The following is a 21641-nucleotide window of genomic DNA, read 5'->3' as shown; positions in this document are numbered from 1 at the left end:
TTTGAAAAAAAAAAAAAAAAAAAAAAAAAAAACCAGAGCGGTCTCAGAATGGAAAGCTAGCTTGTCTCTGTCTGCCCCACAAAAACCTCGCCCCCTGTTTGTTGGGCTTTCCTTCTCTCTCTTTCACTGCAATTTACAAAAACAAAAAAAAACCCACAAAATTTAATATATAATCACTTCAGAATCCTCCGTTTCAGTAAAAAATCTCCAAAACCCACTTCTTCTTCTGTGGAGAGAGAGAGAGAGGCGAGGAAGAAGAAGAGTGAAAATGGGTGTGGATTTGAGACAAGTGGTTGCTGGAATTCTTACGATCACCATGTTTGTGATGCTCGGACAGATGATTCACAGAGATTACTTCGATCCGTCTCAGGTGACACCGACATGTCTTTGTCTTCTCCTTCGTCTTCGTCTTTTCCTTTGTTTGAAATATTTCTGCTCTTTCTGGTTGAAAAAAAATGGGTTTTGTTATTGTTTGACGCTGAGTTAATTCATGGGCTCTGTTCGATTTTCTTCACCATTCTTTGGTTCTACCACTTGTTTTCTTATTCATGATTCTTTCTTTGATGTCCGAGAAGCAGATCTGGTTCACAGTAGCCTCAAAGTCCTGAACTTTATTCAATTTGTACGATTGGCTTGTCTTTTTCTGTTGAAATGTGAATTTTTTTGACAATCAAAAACCTATCTTGGACCAATGGTTCCTCAGATCAAGAGTGAGTGTTAGAAGTCAGCTTGTTCGGTCTGAAATGGAAGTGGGCAATCCAAAATTTCCCCTTTTCTTAGATAGAAGGAGAAGAAAAACCTCGCATGGTGACATTGACATAGATCAGCGACTGATGGGTTCTTATTGTACTGCAAATTTTGTAATTTTCAGGAGAAATTCCCTGGAGAAGGACACGATATCGAGTTCGAGGGATCCAAAGTTGCAGTGCAAGAAGGTCTAGTGCGGTCTGTTGGGGGAAGCAACGGGCCTTGGATGGAGGACATCAATAATGAACTTAAGCCTTGTTGGGAAGCATCCATGTCTGGTATGATTCTGCCCACTTGTGTGCTTTCTCCCTGAGACTGAGTTGTTCATGTTACTGTCTTATCTGATTCCGTTCTTTGTTTCACTTAAAACGTTTCTGTTATTCATTCTGGAAACAATGTTACAGATGAAGCAGCATCGTCGAAAGGATATGTTACTTTTTCGCTGACAAATGGTCCTGAATATCATGTCTCTCAGGTATATACCCTTTCTAATAATCTGAAAGTTTGGTACTTTCTTATGTTGGTGTCTTGTAAAGATTGAACTTGTATAAAAGGGCTGTGCATGAAGAATTGCACTGCTAAATTCCAATCTTTGATGTCGATCATCTTGCCCAATTTTCAAACTTATTTTGTTCTCTTTCCTCTATTGTTCATGTGGCTTATTGTGTTGTCTTGTTCAGATTACTGATGCTGTAAGGGTGGCAAATCGTCTTGGAGCCACTCTTGTGCTTCCGGACATAAGAGGAAGAAAGCCTGGGGATGAAAGGTTCGGGTTTTATGTCATTACATCCTTTCGCTTTTCCAAATTTCTCGGGAGATTTCTAAGTGATTCACTGCATTTTTTACTAGGAACTTCGAAGATATATACAATGCTGACAAGTTCATTAGAAACCTAGAAGGCGTTGTCAAGGTTGTAAAACAATTGCCCGAAGAAATATCTCTCAGGAATATGGCCATCGTGAAGGTCCCTGCCCGGGTATCCGAAGATTATATCAAGGAAAATATCATACCCGTCTTCAAGTCAAAGGGAAACATAAGAGTTGCAACCTACTTCCCATCCGTGAACATGAGAAAATCCTCACAAGACGGTGAGACCGATCCCGTTGCATGTCTGGCAATGTTTGGCTCGTTGGAGTTGCAACCCGAGATGAACAAAGTGGTTGATTCCATGGTCGAGAGGCTGAAAACACTGAGCCGGAAATCGGGTGGCCGGTTCATAGCCATAGACCTGAGGGTTGACATTCTCGAAAAGAAAAACTGCCATGAAACCGCGGTTGCAGGCTCCAAATCCTGTTATGATGCACAAGAGATCGCTCTATTCTTGAGAAAGGTTGGTTTCAACACCGATACTACTATCTATCTTACGCAGCCTAGATGGGACAGCAGCCTCAACATTCTCAAGGATATATTCCCGAAAACATATACAAAGGTGAGTTAATTCCCGTCTTTTATATTTAGATCTTGAAGGAAACTGCAATGTTTCTCGGTCTTGATCTATTCACAAAAAATGGGCAGGAAACGATAATGCCGGCTGATAAGAAATCAAAGTACTTGGAATCAAAGGATTCCGAGTACGAAAAGGTTATCGACTTCTACATAAGCTCGAGGAGTGATGTATTTGTTCCGGCAATATCGGGTCTGTTTTACGCCAACACTGTCGGAAAAAGAATAGCTTTAGGGAAGCCTCAAGTCCTCGTTCCAGCCGAGATCACTGGCACGTCGGCCCTTGCCACAGATTTCGTCTCTCCTTACATCTCGAAGAAGAATCACTTGGCTTATTCATGCTTCTGCCCAATCTGATCTTCTCTGCTGCATTTCTGTGAGTGAGATCTTGGAGAACTGTTAATCACCGATATTAAGTTTATGTCGATATTAAGTTCATTTTAAGGCGGGTGATTAATCTCGTCTTTGGTGTAGGAAAGAAAGAACTGTTTGAGGTTACAGATTGAGATTTGTTGGATTATAAATACTTTCAGATGTTTGAAAAGTTCAATTTTTGATGAAAAGGGTATTCGAGTTTTCGATCTAACTAATCTCCGACAAGGTCGGAACCAATGAACTTCCATTGCTACTCATCTTTAGATTCAAAGTCCGTCATTACAATGTGTACATACATGTTTCAAATGATTTGCAAGTTCATGTTTTGATGAAAAGGGTGTTCTGGTTTTTCACTCATCTAAGTGAAACATTCAAAGTATAAGTACTTCAGATGTTTGCAGAATCAGAGTCCAAGGTTATACATTTTTCTTGATGAAACACCCAACTTCCAAGATTCGGCTTTCGGAGGTCGGACCCATGCCTCTCGGGTTCTACGGGACAGATACCTGTGGGACCCCGGGGGTTTGGTACCCGACCCAACCCTCCCTATTTTCCGATCGTGCGACTTGAAGTGGCAAAGATTGAACTCAAGAGAGGCTAAAAGGAGAAGATAGTATGCATCTATAGGAAAGTTTATTTGCGTCTGAACACCAAGGAAGAACAAACAGATCCTCAAAATGTACAGACTAAACCCTCTGTTCAAACCAGAGAAAACCAGCCGAAAATCCCACCGGTATACCTCAATCCCATAATCGAATTTTTTACAGTTTCTGTCTCATCATCATACAAAACGCCACCCCGAAAAAGAAATAAAACAATGGAAAGGTACAAAAGACTTTGATACAGTTTACATAGGAAAAGTAATCTTTATATGGTAAAAGGACTTGTAGTTTTTTTGCAGTCTGAGGTTAGAGATTAAGGGCTTTGTCATAAGGTTGATCTGTCTTTTTCTTTTTCTATCTCTTTTTTTTTCTGCGTTTTTGTCAGAATAAGATGTTCTTGGAAGCAATTTCCTCAAAGTGTATAGAGTTCCTGATGTTGCAGAATGGGAAGATATCTACTATCTTTATCCATTTCTTGAAGCTTTGTATTTACGCAACGGTTTCTTGAAGTAAACGCTCATCGGTGTCTTGGGCACCGGTATCAGTTTTCCGAGCATCGCGAGTGGCCAGCTGCAGAAATTAATCGTTCATCAATTCATTCGATGAAACGAACGTTATTGTTTTTTTTTTTTGAAACTGCAGGTTTAGTAGAAGAAAGAAACTGCAACTGACCTGACAAACCCGATGGCGATAGACGCAAGCCATAGATCCCAGCCTAGCCTCACCGTCGAGGCGAATTTCCCGAGGAAAGTAACGATGATTATCTGCAGCAGCGGTAAAGAAGCATATTAGTGCTTATCTTCTACATCTAACTTATCAAAACAAGAACAGAGAAGAGATGGTTATCGGTTTTGGGACCTGAAGTATGAAAGTTATCCCGACGATCCCCATGAAGAGGAAGTTCTTAGTTACTCCTCGGAAAACATTCATCTCGTCGGGTTTTCTCGCGTTGAACTCGTTGAATATCTGTAATTTCCGAGAGACGATGAACACAGAGATCATATCGTCTAAAAGGCGTGACTACTAACATGAAACAGGAGAGACGCTTACTTGACACATGACAAAGGCATTGAATATCATGGTGTTCTTCACTTCCACAGCATGTGCATGGTTATCATGGGTTAATCCAAGAATGCTGAAGCCTGCAAAGTTAAGAACTAGAAGAACAAGCACTTGATATGATGCCTGCAACATTTCAAGAATTTTACGTATATCAGAGAAACGAAAGATCGATACAAAGTACGTAGCAAAAGTGAATTCGTTTTGTTTTTTCTGAGCCTAATACCTGCACGAGCAAGTTCCTCCACATGATGTTGGTTATAAGAGGTTCCCTGCAGATCCAGAAATGATAAAATTACTACAAAATTGTTACAGATCATACCACGAATTCACGGAAGTATCGGAATTCATCGAGATGATGATAATGGAATCATTTTGGAGAAAATAAACAGTGTTCTACCTCCTTCCAACTGGAGTCCTGTGCATAAGATGATCTGTTGGTGGCTCTGTAGCAAGAGCAAGAGCTCCAAGGGTGTCCATAATAAGGTTTACCCATAAAAGCTGCATTAAGGAACATGTAATCACATACTCGAGTTATGACTGCAAAAAAATGAATTCCCACCATAATAAATCTCTGAAGATCACTTCATTAACTAAATTATTATATGCTTATTCTCAATTTGTACTTCGTTTTATACTCGGGTGTCGAGGTTTCACAGGTTAAAATTCTATACGGAAGAATGAGGATAAGTATATTAACCTGAACTGCTTTTAGAGGAACATCACCAGATGACATTGCTGCAACAACATTGATTACAAGAGCAGCGACATTTACAGTGAGCTGGAACTGTATGAATTTCTGGATGTTGGCATACACGGACCGACCCCAACGAACAACCTGTAACGAGCAAAGAGAGATATGTGATGGGGAAAAAACAAGAAAAAAAGGACAAAAAAGCTCTTAAGAGGTATGAACAAATATCTTGCGGTAACTAACCTTTACAACTGAAGCAAAATTATCGTCCAAGATGATGATGTCTGAACTCTCTTTCGCAACTTCAGTTCCCGATATACCCATAGAGAGACCGATATCCGCCTAGATTACGAAACAGTTAGTAAATTTGGATCCGAAAACGAATCATAAGTTGTAATTGAAAGAATAGAGGACGATCTTACAAACCTCATGAAGTGCAGGAGCATCATTGGTACCATCACCAGTCACGGCAACAACATCACCATTTTTCCGTAATGCTTGAACAAGTAAAAGCTTGTCGTTAGGAGATGACCTTCCCATCACCTGCATATCACTCATATGTTAAATCATTGAAGATTATACCTGGGAACAACAATGGTGATACCTAATCTGTATGGTTTTAAACACATATCCCACTAAAATCGCTCAGGTATTCCTTATTTGTTGATAAAAGTTCGCTAAAACATGCCAGCTATAACATTTTCAGAATGTTGTAGAAGTATATATATCGTAATCATATGTGTAAAAGATGTTTCTAGTGAACTGACTTTGTCATCTCAGTACGTGTTTAACATTTTAGTTTCGGGTATGATGAAAGGTTTAGATGAAACAACAGCTAGTGCTAAAACGTTATCGAAATCCTACCGTTATTTTCTTGGCTACTACTTCTCTCTCTTTCTCCGATAGTTCACGGAACACCTTTCCTTCAATAATGGTAGGTTCAGTAGCTTCTGCATCCGAAGTAAGTATGCCGCACTCCAAAGCTATAGCTTTTGCCGTTTGAATATTGTCTCCGGTCACCATTCGTACCTTGACATTAACAAATACAATATATATACGGTTTGAGAGAAAATATCGTAGAAAAAAGAATGGTGATCATGCATCGTATTCAGAATGTTGTAGAAGTAGATATCTTAATCGTATTAAGATAATATTGTAGTGAGGCCTGGAGCTTACCTTGACACCAGCATCAGTGCAGATTTTCACTGCATCTTTGACGCCGGGCCGACAAGGGTCCTGCATAAGGTGATGAATGAATATACACCGAAAAAAGGAATTTAGAAAACAAAGGAAAATAAGATAGCTTAGGAAGAAAAGGCTGATGATAGTATTCCGATGCAATGGAGGGATATCATGAACTCAATCTAGAGGTGGTGGAAGATTTTCAGGAGCCTTACCTTTATACCGACAATACCTAACAAAACCAACTCATCTTCCGGCAAAACCCATCTGTCCAAATCCTCTTGATCTTTGGGAACTTTGTTAAGTTCGTATTTTCTGCACGCAATAGCTACACATCGCAAGCTATTTGCAGCCATGCTGTCAATTGCAACCTTGAAAAATTCCTGAATAAAAAGATTGTAGACCTGTTTAGTACATGGATAAGAAGGCATTCCCTTTTACACGAGAGAAATTTAGCATTGTTCTTGATACTTCAGGCAAAGAATTTGATCCAATTATCTCACTCCCTGATAAAATAGAAAGCAAAGCAAACCATACCAACTGCTTCCGGTTACTGAGTTTCAAGGTTCGACAGTACTTTCTCTGTCTTGTACCGTGACCCAGAAAATGTGGCACATACACCAAAAGAACTATATGGGCACAATTTAATGAACCCATTTGGGCATTCCTTCAAAAATGACATTTCTATTCTCCTAATCTATTCTCTAATGCAAAAGACCATAGAAAGATTGTTGTATATTTCTCCCATAATTTCACTCAAACCCACCTCTTGTCCATCGATAGGCTGCAAGGTACCATTTGAGTCCATGTACTTTGTACAACAGGCCAGAACTATCTCAGCTGCTCCCTTCCAGTGAATCACAACTTCAGAATCACCCTGCAGAAAGTCAATATGGATTGTTCATGGGCTTATAGAATCATGCATAAGAGAAGTGGGACAAAAAGATGTTCTTCTGTTGAGATATTGTAAGTTCATCAACATATAGGAGTGACTGTAAAAGCAGAAGCTAATGGTAACAGGCTAACAAAATGATGTGTCGATATTTCAAACCGGAGAAAGAATCAGGAAATTACCCGAAGTACTGCAACACCTCCACGCTTTTTCTCCGAGTTGAAAGGGAAAGCGTGAATTATAGCAGACTCTGACCTGATGGTATCGAACTTCATCCCTAACTGCAAAATTGTTTCTTTATATATATCACCAATCCGAAGGGGAAAATATGTCTAAGATTGGTAACAATAATCCATCACCAGTAATACCTGATATGCCCACGATAGAATAGCCTTTTCTGTGGGGGATCCTGAAATTTCTACATCTCCACCATCCTACAATAGAATAACGTGGTTACCAAGCAATCTTGCGATGACAACTCAAAGTAATGACAGAAGATAAAACCACTCATGAGAATCTTAACATCTTTGAAGAGATTATGTTCACTTTATTTGTCCAAAACTTTCACCTCGGTGAAAATTGTCATCCTAAGAAACTTTATACCCTTATTTAAACCGTAATGAGATTTGTTTTGTGGATTGGAGCCAAAAGCTTCAATCACTTTCGAGTTACCTAAACTCATAACTGGGACTCAAATAGAAATTTATCGGTTTTGTTTCCAAGCATAGGAGCTAAAAACGTAGAAACAACCTTAGGGACAAAAACATTTCCCGTTGTGTTCTGTGCGACACCTTCACATATCAATGAAAGAAGTTCTGAGGGCATCCCCGAGGAGTTGTCTGGTAATTCCATCCTTTTTCCACCGGCATAAGCCTCAACCACTGTCATCTGAAATATGAAAGGGTACATAATTAGCTCTGGTTCTTTCTGATCATCTGAAATATGCTGATTTATAAGGGAGACTGACCTGATTCAAGGTCAGAGTTCCAGTTTTATCACTGCAGATTGTTGTTGCAGAGCCCATAGTTTCACAAGCTGAAAGCCTCCTAACCTGCATTTTGTGTTATCAGACAAAACCCCGGGAAACAAAAAAAAATGACAAACAATTAAAAAGGAAAAAAAAAAAGGAAAGTTAAATTAAACAGATCCAATGTGATTCTCACCAAAGCTTTGTCAGCCATCATCTTTCTCATTGAGTAAGCCAAACTGCCATAGTAGCATATTTGACAAGAAATGAAAATCAGTACATAAGATATCTTTATTTCCATGTGAAATACAAGTGACACTACAACTTACGTTAGGGTAACAGCTAGCGGAAGTCCTTCAGGCACTGCCACAACCACAATAGTAACCTGAATAGTGCCAGAATTAGCTGATATATATGTCTATTGAATAGGATGATCAACAATGGTGGATTACACTTACAGCAATTGTAAATATCTTTACACAATCGTCTATTATGTCACCGGCACTGGTATTCCCTCTGATAAACTGTGTTGTTCCATCGGGGTCATGTGTATTTCCGGTAAAATATCTGTAAACCGAAAAAAATTAAAAAAGAGACAATTTGGCATCAAGTTGTAAGCAAATGATTTAGTAACCCGGGTGTAGTGAAGTACCTGACAAGAAGAGCAACCAGAACACAGAGAGCCACAGAGAGCCCCACTATACCGACGAAAGTTGCAAGACCATTTAACCGAACCTATGAAAAGTTATCAAACAGATGATCAAGTTTCATCAAGACATCATCAAGCCTATAACACAATATACTATGAAAACTAAAATGATCAGGAACACACCTGCAATGGTGTTTCTTCACCGGTATCCTCAGAGATACTTGCCATCAACAATCCCCATTCCGTATTGATACCAACACCTGTAACCTATAATTGAGAGAAAGTAATCATCAGGGAAAAATAAAAGTGAAACTAGGAGAATAGCTTCGAGGAAAAAGACAGATGCTTCAACATTTACCAGCATAGAACCAACTCCGTCAGCCACTTTGCAACCCGACATTAGAAAGGGTGCCTTTTGATCCTTATGCACCTGTAACAAGGGGTTACTCTTAGCAAATACAGAGAAGCGGAGAACCATAAAACTGCACAAGGATAACCATAGTGAACCCACAATCTTGCTTTCACCGGTCATGCTAGACTCGTCAATAGCAAGAGAATGACCACTAATAAGCACTCCATCAGCAGGGACCTGAGATGAGATTAAATGTGTTAAGACCAATATTACGAATTCTAAGCTACGATAATGAAATTTCTTGACAATGTATGTATGCACCTACCTGATCACCTATTCTAAGAGGTACGACATCTCCAACAACAATGTCATAGATAGAAATCTTCACAGTTCTACCTCCTCTCATGACCTGTAGAGGTTTTTTCATTCATTTAAATATCAGCCCCGGAAACTTACAATGAAAACAATCATAATGACATCACAGCACACACCTCTAGTTGTATATTCCGTTTTTCCTCATTGAGGTCTTGAAACTGAAGAGATTGACGATAGTCACTACCGGCTGTAGAAAGAAGGTTAAGACAGAATTTATTACTGGCATTGTATACGAAATAATGCTTCTTTAACACGTCAACCAAGTAACTTTTGTTCTTAGGCAATCAGCAAATGTGATAGTAGAAAATAAGAGCGAGAAAGCAAGCAAAACCAACGAGCCGAGAAATTTCATACCTGTAACAACTATGACAAGCAAAACAGCAAATGCGATGCTGCCACCGTCATACCATCCTTCTTCTAGACCCTAAAGTTGTTGTCAGAATAAATAAGATATCACAGTACAGCTACAAAACAAATGTTCTTATATTTGGAAATGTAAGTACGAATGTAAAGCAATAAGTTACCTCTGTTTTTATTCCCAATGCCAACGAAGTTACAGCAGCGATGATCAAGATTATAAGCGTTAAATCTTGCCAAGCTTCCCAAAGGAACATCTTTTTGGCAAATCAAAAAAGAAAACATGAGTTATCCCCATTGGAAAGTTATCCATGAATTGAAAGAGCACTGCCAAAACAGACTATACACTCTCGAAGAAAATACAGAATAAATCAGCATTTCTTACAAAGATGCTTTTTCCCTTCTTCCGAGGATACGTATTTGATCCGTATGCATTCTTCCTCTTTATCAGCTCTGCGGGATCGTCGTCCACTCCTTGCTCCAAATTCGACTTCAACTTCTCTGTTAGACCTTTAACCTGAGACATGACAAAAAAAAAGTAGCAGAAGAAGTAAATAATATCACATACAATACAACAATAATATCACATACAATACAACACAAGCAAACAAAGTCTTGAAATCATACCCCTCCATATTGTTGCAGAACAGAAACATTCTGGTTCCTGGTCATTGATACGAGTTTTTCGAGTTCAACCTCAAAGTCACCGGTTGAGGTTGGGGGAGTTGATGACGGGCCAAATCCTGATCCAAAGAAGTAAGATCAATCAATGGAAAAACAAACTTGATAGACCGATCCAAAATTCAACCTCAAAGTTCCCTATCGATGTTTTATAGGAGGAGCTTAGCAATAACAAAGTCTACATGATAATCTTAGCGGCAAGATGTTCCCGAGATTCATTGCTTTGCGTTATATATAAGATGTGTGTTTGCATTAATGCCTCCAGAGAGAAACATACCAAGTTGTCGTTCCCCTGCCAACTTGAAAAGCAACGCTGCCTGATTCACGGAGAAATTACCGATGAGGACACAATGGCAAGCAGGAACGCTTGGGAGGAAAGCGAAACCGACATGGCAAAACACGTCAAAGAACTTTTTGATAGAAGATTACCCTTATGACTTGAGCATGTGCTCTGATCATTCTTCTTCTACTGTCATAAGCCTCTTCCTTGTTTAGGTCCAAAGTGTATCGAAACCTACGTGAGGCATTCAACACAAAAGCCGCTTGCTACAAACATTCAACAAAACCAGAAGTCAGCAACCACTCGATGGTAAAAACATTCCATGAAATCTTTTCACTACGAGCCAAACGAATACATTTTCTCAAATCCAGAAAGATCATCCTTCAAACCCATGTAAGGCATTTGCAACAGGGTCACCATTGTTGCACAATCAGACCAAAAGAACAACGAAACGAATCCATTTGGGACCGGCATTGCAGATTCAGAGATGAGAAGGGGGGAAAATTAAACGGAAGAAGAAATACCCTCCAACGACGGAGCGTCTCGACGGAAGCATTCTTGGTGTTATCAATGTCGAAAGGATCATCAGGATCGTGTTCGAGCTCTTCTTCCGAATGATCTTCTTCTGCTCTCACGGAGCCAGCCTCCATGTCGTCGTGTCGTCCCGACATCGACGTCAGAAGCAACCCATTGCTCGAGGAAGTGCTCATTCTCTCTTCCTTGGTCGAACCCAGTTCGTCTCCCTTCTTCTTCTTCCTCCTCCTCCTACCTTGGGTTTGTTCCTCTGAGAAATCAAATTCGCATTGCCCAGAAAAAAAAAAGGATGAAGAAGAAATAGAAAGACCCTTCTGTTGTTGCTGTTGTTGTTGGTGTAACGGAGAGGGGCCAAAGCTTCGTAGAGGAGAGGGAACAAAAAAATGAATCTCTCTCTCTCCCTCACTGTCTCTCCCTTACCTCTCTGTCAAACACAGAAGAACACAAGAACGAATTAGGACAGAAAAGAAATAATTATTCGGGCAAAACCGATCAGAGAGTTTTGCTATTTCTGGTCTGGTAGTGCATAGATTGCGGGATGTTTTGTTTTTTTCCCCCTATTATATTTCCAGGCGAGAAACAGAACGGAGGAAAGAAGAAGAAAAGGCAGATTTTCCCGGGAAACAAACAGGAGTCTCTTTCTTTTAGCCCACAAGCTGAAACCTTTTTTTTTTCTTTTTTAAATTTAGTCTAACATTATGCATATGCACGACGCATTGATACAACTTTTTTTTTCATAATTTTTTTTGTTGAATTTATTTTTCGTAAAATTAAACATATTATAATAGTTAATCATTTAAGAGAATGTTGTGATTATATAGAAATATTAGACGTGGGAACGTGTAGAAATATTTTATCCCCCAAAAAAATTCTAAACTATAAAGAGAATAACAAATTAATTTTTCTTGAAAAAAGTCAAATCACGTATTAAATTTTTTTTAATAAAAAAGTAGCCTTTTTAAAATTGATATTTTTTCCTTTATCAACCGTTCCAAAGTTCTCTTTATTTTATATTTGGCAAAATGCGGTGAGTAATTTAGTATATAAGTTAAATTAATTTAATAAAATATTTGAAGTAAGCATTCTTAATTTTATTTCTATTCCACGACAATTCAAATTTTCATGTTTTTATATGATATTTTACTTGTATTTTTTTTTATTATGAAATAACTAAGATAAATAGCCTTGGTTTGACTTACCAATACATAAAAACTAAGATGGAGGAAAAATACATAAAAACATAACACACAATGCGAATGTAATTGGCTTTCTATTTGATGGAATGTGAGATTTATTTATTCAAAAGAAATTGTTATAAATCTGAAGCTTCTCAGAAAGAGAGAGTATTGAAACGTGCATTCAACACAATGGTCACCTCACCTGCGTGGCTCACACTCATTTAGTCCCAATCATATATCTGATTTTTAAAAAAAAAATCACTCTAATCATATGCCCATTTTCATTTAAATAAAAACTTTTATTTAAAAGAACATTGGATGTTTTACTGCCTTATATATGAAATAAAATTGCTTTGTTTGTAATCTTCGAATTCATGAAAATTTATAAAGCTTTACTTAATTATTTTTCTGATAAGCGTTTGTTATGGTTGCTAGTGACATAAATCATAATATATTTTTTCTCATTTTACTTGATATTAATATATAGTTTTTTTATAAATGATGAAAAATGGTTAAACGAGTAGAAAGCCATTTTATCCAAATAAATGAATAGAAAGTTATAAATTGATTAGCGTTAATAATAATTACAAATTACAAACGTGATGTTTAATGGCCATGACACTCATGCTATGCCCTCTCTTAAATACACCAAGTCAAAGCCTCTAAAGGGCCCGAGGCTTGTGTGTGCATGCATACATACATACATATAGATATACATGTATCTATCTCTTATTATACATAAAAATCCATCTTCTAGACAATTTCATACAAATCCAATTTATATGGAAAAAAACTTCAAAAAAGATTTGGTAGAACACAAAACACATCCCAATAAATAAATAAAAAAACACTGTACCAAATCAAGATCATACATTGTATGGGTTAGGGCAACTCAAGCTAAGCAATGCTGAACATGTGATCTTTGATGGGATGCATGCCTTTGGTTAAAGACTGAATCAAATGATTATGCTTAAGTTTAAATTTGGTTTATTAAAAGCATAATCAAAGCAACTTACACTCCTGCGTTGACTTGGTCAAAGACTTCGAGCCAAACACATTTAGACGCACTGTGCAGTATTCATACTTACCCCCGGATTGAATCCAAAGGTTCCATCTCCAGAATCTGATCCCAAAAAACCCAAAATAAACTAAGATTCCTTCAAAATATGGTCAGGAAACTAAAGCAAACCTGACCTTAGGTTGATCCTGTTATGTAATCAGGACGAGATGCTAACTTTACCGGCAACTCTCGTTCCTTCGATCGGCCACGGGGGTTTTGCCCTGATAAATACATCGAGAGCAAATGTCAAGTTTTTTGTTTAACCGACAAAATGTATGATCATCACCTCGTTCCTATTTACAGACATATTTTGTGTGGCTTTGGATAAGTCTCTGAGAGTCCCCTGAAAATTACCATTCATGAAAATGTTAAATATGGACCGACAAATAATATGGCTCCAACAACTACAAGCTTCGCTTACCTTGTTTGCCCAGTTTAGTCCACAGGCATTGCAAAGTGTTCTTGGCCCTTCAGCCTTCAGGCCCTCGACGCATCATTGGAGTGGACTTCTCACTGGTTCCACAGTGCCGGCATCTTACATGTTCCATTACCATTTCAAGCAGAAGATACAAAACATGTGCTAAGTACGTAACTGAATGTAAAAAAAAAAGAATGTCACGTGCAAAAACTTCGATGCAACATTCAGTCCGTGCTTTTGAATTTCCAGAAAACAAAGATCATTACATCTTTACATACTTTTCAGCTCTTATCTATTAAGGGAACATCTCATAATTCACGCTTCTTTTACATTTTACAATTACAACTTTTAGCTTAGCATTTCTTTTGCTTCACCTGTGTCTGTGTGGGCTATTTTAACAAGATATTATATTGCCTGCATTGTCCTACAATTTTAATGATAGGATCTCCTCATCTTAATACACTAATAAGTTCTAAAGTTGGTTGGTCCAGATCAATACTACCTCAAGTCGGATACTTGTTGAATAAAATTAAAGCAATATTTGAACTTACGAAATCTCTCGAGTCTGAGAGCCACACCGTTCTACACCCCAGGAGTGATTTGACCCCAAGCTCGAACCCGCTGATGCAGAATCATCATCATTTGACTTGGCAGATGTGAACTGACGTTTATTACGTTGCATCCTACAGAATGCCAAAGAACAGTGACAAGTAACAAAAAAGTGCCGTAATTACCCAAAAACGTATAGGCAAAAGTAAAAAAAAAATCCCGAGTACAACAACTGTACCTCAAGGCAACCTCCTTACGGACTGAGTACCGAATTTTCTTATCGAAATTCCGTCCTATACGTTTCTCCCGAAATCTGACTAAGGAGGCTAGCCGTTGCGGGACACTAGACCTTTGAGGAGTACCAGATAGACACTAATTCATTAATTAGTCAGCAATTCGTAAAAGGAGCAAACTTATTCCCATATAATCAAATGTTTTACTATCGATACCCTATTGTTCTGAGGTGTTGTTGATGATCCTAGGGTTGTGGAAGCAGTCTGTGGTATTTCACGGCCTCCCAACAATCGAAGCGTGGCTTGGAGCTGCAGTTGATGTTGAAAAGGAAATGAAGGGTCATTCTCTCGCACTAGCTTTATAATAAAAACTATACTTATAAATTTATATTAAGGAACTAACTCATTAGCAACTCTAAATCACCTTTTCAGCCGAGACACTGTCGAAGACATAAAGTTGGCCCTGAAAAGACAACGTCAACTGATCTCCATTTTCACCACCATGGTCCACCATGTCACCTCGGGTATCTGATAAATTTCCAGGGCGAGAAGGAATGCCCATTTCCACTCCTTCATTCATCCTCCCAGTATGCTCATCAACCATATCACTTTCATTGTTGATGTGGCGCAAATCATGATGCTCATATTGCACATTCATTGGATCTTGTGCTTCAGCCATGTGCACTCGGGCATCCCTTCCATGAAGGCCATCCATGGTTCTTCTTGTTCATCAATTTGCTATAACTGTTTGACAATGTTATTCAAATAGCCATTATAACATGATAGAGAGGGTTTGAAGCAGATAACTAGATTTCGAGCATGAACAACCAAAGCAACTCCTCAGCAAGCATGAACTGAGTTCACAAACAAACAGAATCACATAATCGGACAGATAACTATATCAAACCAGCATTAAGTGAGGTAAAATCTAAGCAAGATAATAATTGAATTTGCACGACCCGACAACAAAATGCTAGTAAACAGTTGCATGAAGAAACCTTCCTTTCTCATCATCGGTTAGTCATGTTTTCTTCCTTTCCTGGGTTATACGTTGGAAGGATCGCTAAATGGGTAATAAATTCTTTCTTTTTTTTTGCCAGAGTTAGCGTGGATTTCGAACTTTTACAGAGAAAACAGCAATCATAATGTAATCGCGAGCAGAGATTCAACCCTCAAACATAAACGTCAAGGAAAACAGCCAAATGCCAGATTCCTAACGATATATTTCCAAATCCAGAACCATGAATCCGAAAACAACTTAACGTTCTCGAGAAACAGGGCCATATTTTGCATAAATCAGGACCAATTCAAAATTCTGATCCTGTTATGATCGGCAACGAGCGAATGGACGTACAGGGAACCAAAGATAACAAGACAAAAGCACATCAACTTCATATCGTACACCAAATTGTCGCCAACTAAAAACCCTAGAACGTAATCAAGCCAACCCGGTAAGCAAGTCCACGCAGTTTTCACACCATCTCGTGAAAAATTTTCTCATTCCGCTGCGAGAGCACTGACTGAAGTCGGATTCGTACCTGTTCTCGCGAGTAACGTAAGAGAGATGAAGAGAGAAAGCGAGGACCGACGGAAAACTGATCGGACGGCGGCTGGAATGACAAACCCTCGGCAGAAAATGGATACGAGCCGCCGGAACGAAACTCCGGCGCCGGTTGCTGGCGACGTCAGAGAAGGCAGGAGAGGAAAAGCGTCACCGCAGGTGTTGATTTTGATTTTATGTAGTTTTGGATAAAGAACCGTAGAAATAAATAATTTCCAAAAGAAATCAACATTAAAAAATACGAAGTTAAAAATAATTACAAAAATGTATAAAATTTAAAAATATAAATTTTAAAAATATTACAAAAATGTTCTTAAACTTTATTAAAAAAATCTTCTAATATTCAACATACAAATAGTTATATATTAAAAATAGTTGAGATTAAATCGTATAAAATATGAAATTATATAGTATAAAATGGTTAGGTGCATTTATCCTTCCGAATTTCAGTTGTTTTTTATCAATAAATTTAAGATTTGTGAAACTTTAAATTTAATTTGATACATACATTATTTTGATGTGATATATATATATATATATAGTCTAATCACCATTTAGGTTCTAAACCCGACGTATAAACTATAAAGTAATATATGAATATACATATCTACATTGAGATTATTTAACTTTGAGCAAATCATTAAACCTTTTGGCAATTATTGATTCTCTTTCCTTGTTTTTTCCCCATAAAAATATTCCCACCGTAATATAAAAAATTGGGGCAGTATTATTTTCATATGGGTACTAATATTTATGGAGTAATTTATTATTTTATAAGTTATTTTACAAATTTTTATTTTTATATATATTAATATTTATTTTTAGTATCCGATGATTCATTTCGTACATTAAAAAAGATAATTAGATGTGAACAACTGATAGAAAAAAGGAGAAATATATGAATTAATTCATATATTGAAATTAATTTAGATGTTGAAATGTATAAAAATATGAATTTAAATACTACAGTATTTAAAAAACAAATTATACAAAGAAAAAAAATCTCCAACCCTAAATCAAATCAAAATGGGCAATAACAATTAATTATCGAAGATGGAAGTTTGGAAAATAGAAAACAATAAGAAAAGAAACACAGAAACCCTTTTTCTTTAAATTCGAACCCTACCTTTCCTTTGATTTTCCCGATCAAAGAAGTCAGAGAATCTCTCCTCGCTACACTTTTGCGATTCTTGAATCGATTTCTCTGTTCCTTGGATTTCTCTCTTCAATGGAAGCTATATTCACTTCAGTTTACGTATCCAATCTCCCCGAGGCAAAGCCTTCTTTGCCGCCGCCTTCATCTCCGTCTTCTTCTTTTCTGTCTTCTCGTTGGTTGTGCGATTCGCCGACCAAGCGAATCGCCAAACTGAGACTCAGCCATGGACCGAGTCATGGGTTTCGCCTGCGGGCTCTCTTCAACGACGAGACTCCAAGCGAAGGAGATGATAATTTGGCGGGGAGCAATGGGTTTAGCTCGTTTTCCGGCGATATTCTCTCTTTATCTCAGGTAATATCACTTCGATCATACATTTGTTAGAATCATCCCCAAAAAGAAATGGAATCGCAGTAATTGAATCATGCCTTCCAATGTTTCAAAAGTTATCAAATTTTGTTTTGGGTGTGTACTTCACTGGGGGATTCTTGTAGTTATAAAGCTTAAAAAGCTGCTATTAGATGTTAAATTATGTTGCAATGATAGCGAGTTTCACTGTAAACACTTGTCCTGGATGGAACACGATGGTTTTTCTTGCGAAGGTTGTCTTACGTTGCTTTGGCCGGATTGGTGCAAGCTGAACTTGTAGTTCATAATGTATTGGGTGATTCCTTTGGCGCGGGATTGATTGCTTCTTATTTTTCATGCAGGAAATGTTAGGCGGTGATCAAAGTGAGGAAAACAATGCTCATAAGATAATCGACGTCGAGACATCTCTTGTGCTTCCTCATGGGGTTGGCAATGCTGGAGGAACTCGAGCAGGGCTTTTTAGGACACCGATTTCTGGTGGCGTTCAGAGTGCAACCTCTGCTCATGGGCTGCCTCGGCCAGCTTTAGCTGTCCGGAATTTGATGGAGCAGGTAAGAGTTATGTTCTAGTTCGTTCTGTGGTTTGGTTCTTTTTGCTTTACCGGACAAAGATCATAAAGTTCGTGTCTTGTCTTGGGGTTATGATTCAAGGCCAGGTTTGCTCATCTGTGCACTGTGATGTCTAAGATGCACCACCGCAGAGAAGGGTACCCATTTGGCTCTTTGGTGGATTTTGCTCCTGATCCGATGGGACGTAAGTCAAATTGATTGAATCTAACGCTTGTTTTTTGGCTGCATATGGTTTTGCAAAGGCTACTCTCTGTGTCCGGTGTTTCTCTATAATGTCACTTTTATGAATTTTCGACTTGTCAGTTGATGCATATTTAGTTCTTCTCATGCTTCTGTTTTTCCATTTTAAAATGTTTACCTGTGTCACATGTTGTGTGTTTATGGCAATTCATAGACCAGCATCCTTATGGGGTCTGACTTTATCCCCTTACACCCATTCTGGATGTAAACTTAGGAATTTTTATCAATCTGTATATCATACTGAAAAAATACATCTCATGTTTTATGTCTGCTTGCTAATTTTTGTGTTTTCGTGATACAAACTTGATAAATATTTCAATCCACATGTAAATATACATTTGATGATGTCCTGTACTTTTGGTTTCTAGATCCAATATTTTCATTTTCGCCATTGGCCATCCACACACGAAATCTCTTGTCTGAACCTCGATGCACTCTTGTTGTTCAGGTAATGTTATTTATTGTACCTAAACCTAACTGATCTGAAGCATAAGAATATCTTTGTTTTTTTTTTAATTCCTGGTTTTGGTTCGTAGATACCTGGATGGAGCGGCTTATCAAATGCAAGAGTAACACTTTTTGGTGATGTGTACCCGTTGCCAGAAGATCAGCAGGTGGGCTTCTGTTAACCAATTGTGTTTCATATTTCTTCTTGGTTTACTGTTTTTGAATGTCCAGCATAATCCGAGCAGATCGTAATAATTCATCTCTACATTAGCTTTTTTTTTAAAATATTATTGATCTAAATTTTCATTTTCTGGCTTGTCAGGAATGGGCTCATAAGCTGTATATTGCAAAACATCAACAAGGGCCTTCCCAGCAGTGGGGAAACTTTTACTATTTCAGAATGCAGAACATAAGGTTTGCTTACAGTTTTGGCTTCTCCCGTATCACTTTCTTTCTTCCATGAACAAGTCATTGTTTGTTTATGGATGTGATGTTTTAATTTTCTGTGCATCAGAACTTGCATGACATTCTAATATATACTGAAATTGAGATAAATATGACACATTTATTGGCACTAAGAGGATTGACAATTTGACATTTTTCATAATCTTTTACCTTGGAACTGTGCTTTCCATCTTCATTTGCTGGCTGTCAAGTAAGAAATTAGACAAGTATCACTGCCTGCAAACTTATTCTTCGGATGCATTTACCGTCAAGCACAACCCTAAAGGTCAATTAATATTCTTCCATTTGTCTTGAATATAACGATATGGATTTGTCGTCAGTGATATCTATTTCATCGGAGGTTTTGGCACTGTTGCTTGGGTCAATGTCAAAGAGTATGAGGCTCTTCAGCCAGATAAAATAGCTGTCGATGGAGGCGAGCAAAATCTTAAGGTGTGTATTTCAAATTCACTTTTCAGCTAGCTTTCAAGGCTCCAAAAAATTTCTCATTATGTAAATTCCCAATGGTTAGAATTGATTCTTATTTTCTGTCTACTTTTTTTTTAATAGGAACTGAATGCTATCTTCTCAAAACCACTGAGAGAGCTCTTGTCTGCTGAAAGTGAGGTAGATGATGCTGCTCTCATTTCCATAGATTGCAAAGGAATTGATATACGGGTCCGCCAAGGCGCTCAGGTATTATTACGTTAGATTTCCAATCAAATGGATGGAGAGATTGCTTCCGTTCTTACACAAGCCTCTAAGCTTCTGCATTTTATTGTTATGTTCAGTTCAACATACAAAGGCTATCCTTTGATGAAGGCCATGAGGTTGAAACGTTAGAAGAAGCAAAAACTGCTCTCTGGAAAGTGGTAAAGAAGGGGAAGGTGGTGCATAATTTGCAGAAATGACGGATGTTGAAGTCGTTTCATTCGTATCAGACGCCGCCTCACAAGGGGATATCAGTCCAAAGGGTAAATGTGTATCTTTAATCTCAACTCCCGAAATAGCTTATCTGGCGAATAAATTCTACTGCTTGTTCCCTGTTGGGGTCATTTTGGTTCCTTCTTCCCCCTGGTTCTGTGATGAGTTAACTATGTAAAAAAAAATAAACAGACTGCAGAAGTTTTGGTTTTGCACATTGCCTGCCCTTGCCTTTGTTGATCTTGATCAAGTTAAAGCCTTGAAGGAGATAGGTAAGTTTTCACTGGTTGGCCTTTGATGCTCACCAGGTTGACAATACATATTGCCCTCTGATGTAGAGTTTAGTGTGTTGTACTTGTTTTTGGTGACTGTTGAGGTTAGACCTTGAATGAGTTTTTAAGGTAATAACAATGTATTATGCTCTTCTTTCCTGTGATGCTTTTATGTTTCCACATCTTTAGATTTTTTTTGGGTAACCGAGTGTTCTATACTGAAGTCCACAGGATCAAGGGTCAATGGTCAACCATGTGATTTAGAATATTGGTTCCTTCCCAAACATGAGATTCGAACTCAAGGTCGGGATAGTCATTAGACTTTTTGTTTCTTGAATTTTTGCTTTTGTCACTCATACAGTAATTTAGATGAATCTAAAAAGTCATACAATGTGCAGTGCAGTGCTCTCGGTTGAAAAAATATAATTAATTTTTTTAGGGAAAATCTTAAAAAAAACATTGAACTTTTCAATTTTGATAAAAAAATACCGAATTTTACTTTTTATCAAATAAATATTAAACTTTTTAAATGAATCTAAAAAAATACTGAGCTTTTTAAATGATCCAAAAAATATATGAATTTTTCTCTAATTATAAAAAAATACTGAACTTTTTTAGTAATCCAAAAAAATATATAAACTTTTTTCGATTGTAAAAAAAACTAAGTAAAATAATGTGATGTGGTTGTATCTCATTTTATTTATTTTGTCAAATTTAAAAAATTTAATATTTATTTGATAAAATAAAAAATTCAGTATTTTTTGTCAAAATTCGAAAGTTCAGTATTTTTTTGGGATTTTTTTTTAATGTATAAAATAGTATTTATTTAGGAAAGTTTCCGTATAAATTCATGAACCATGTACACATTTCTAGAGCAAGACAACTTTTAAATTGTCAACCCAAAAAATAAAGCTTTTTTTTTTTCTCTAGTATCGGATAAAACATGAGCTTTCAAAATTTTAGATTCAAGACTCTTATCTGCACGTTGTTATGTACAGCACAGCAGAAAGTGACACAAGATTGAAGAATATTCTC

At 37.5% G+C, this 21641-nt stretch overlaps 4 protein-coding genes across 4 annotated transcripts; 2 read left to right on the top strand and 2 right to left on the bottom strand.

Moving 5' to 3' along the window:
- Positions 1 to 101: 101 nt before the first annotated feature.
- Positions 102 to 2776, top strand: LOC104817925. Its single transcript, XM_010547312.2, has 6 exons — positions 102 to 370; positions 872 to 1025; positions 1152 to 1222; positions 1428 to 1513; positions 1597 to 2176; positions 2263 to 2776. Exons 1-6 carry the CDS (start codon positions 269 to 271, stop codon positions 2545 to 2547), a joined length of 1278 nt encoding a protein of 425 aa, XP_010545614.1. The 5' UTR covers positions 102 to 268; the 3' UTR covers positions 2548 to 2776.
- A 405-nt stretch (positions 2777 to 3181) lies between these two features.
- LOC104817924 (calcium-transporting ATPase 9, plasma membrane-type) lies at positions 3182 to 11712 on the bottom strand. Its single transcript, XM_010547311.2, has 33 exons — positions 11180 to 11712; positions 10805 to 10921; positions 10653 to 10692; positions 10322 to 10437; positions 10080 to 10211; positions 9862 to 9951; positions 9692 to 9761; positions 9454 to 9524; positions 9288 to 9371; positions 9122 to 9199; positions 8969 to 9040; positions 8794 to 8877; positions 8614 to 8696; positions 8420 to 8528; positions 8291 to 8346; positions 8158 to 8200; positions 7962 to 8045; positions 7745 to 7882; positions 7363 to 7428; positions 7177 to 7275; positions 6869 to 6979; positions 6318 to 6485; positions 6097 to 6156; positions 5785 to 5949; positions 5347 to 5463; positions 5164 to 5262; positions 4927 to 5064; positions 4627 to 4727; positions 4453 to 4498; positions 4218 to 4352; positions 4026 to 4133; positions 3840 to 3931; positions 3182 to 3737 (listed from the first exon to the last, which is right to left on the bottom strand). Exons 1-33 carry the CDS (start codon positions 11363 to 11365, stop codon positions 3632 to 3634), a joined length of 3264 nt encoding a protein of 1087 aa, XP_010545613.1. The 5' UTR covers positions 11366 to 11712; the 3' UTR covers positions 3182 to 3631.
- Positions 11713 to 13080: 1368 nt separating this feature from the next.
- On the bottom strand, positions 13081 to 16365 carry LOC104817923 (GATA transcription factor 24). The gene is given in 10 exon segments (XM_010547310.1): positions 13081 to 13490; positions 13608 to 13648; positions 13733 to 13770; positions 13849 to 13905; positions 13907 to 13961; positions 14397 to 14528; positions 14633 to 14766; positions 14844 to 14936; positions 15052 to 15371; positions 16166 to 16365. Coding segments are annotated over 9 exon segments (906 nt in total). The 5' UTR covers positions 15343 to 15371; positions 16166 to 16365; the 3' UTR covers positions 13081 to 13425.
- Positions 16366 to 17270: 905 nt separating this feature from the next.
- Positions 17271 to 20760, top strand: LOC104817922. Its single transcript, XM_010547309.2, has 9 exons — positions 17271 to 17695; positions 18052 to 18261; positions 18361 to 18463; positions 18888 to 18967; positions 19056 to 19133; positions 19289 to 19380; positions 19752 to 19863; positions 19981 to 20106; positions 20202 to 20760. Exons 1-9 carry the CDS (start codon positions 17417 to 17419, stop codon positions 20319 to 20321), a joined length of 1200 nt encoding a protein of 399 aa, XP_010545611.1. The 5' UTR covers positions 17271 to 17416; the 3' UTR covers positions 20322 to 20760.
- The last annotated feature ends 881 nt before the right edge of the window (positions 20761 to 21641 follow it).

Source organism: Tarenaya hassleriana, unplaced genomic scaffold, assembly GCF_000463585.1.
Source record: "Tarenaya hassleriana unplaced genomic scaffold, ASM46358v1 Cleome28, whole genome shotgun sequence".
In the NCBI taxonomy this organism is placed as follows: Eukaryota; Viridiplantae; Streptophyta; class Magnoliopsida; order Brassicales; family Cleomaceae; genus Tarenaya; species Tarenaya hassleriana.
This window is presented reverse-complemented; position numbering and strand designations above follow the sequence as displayed.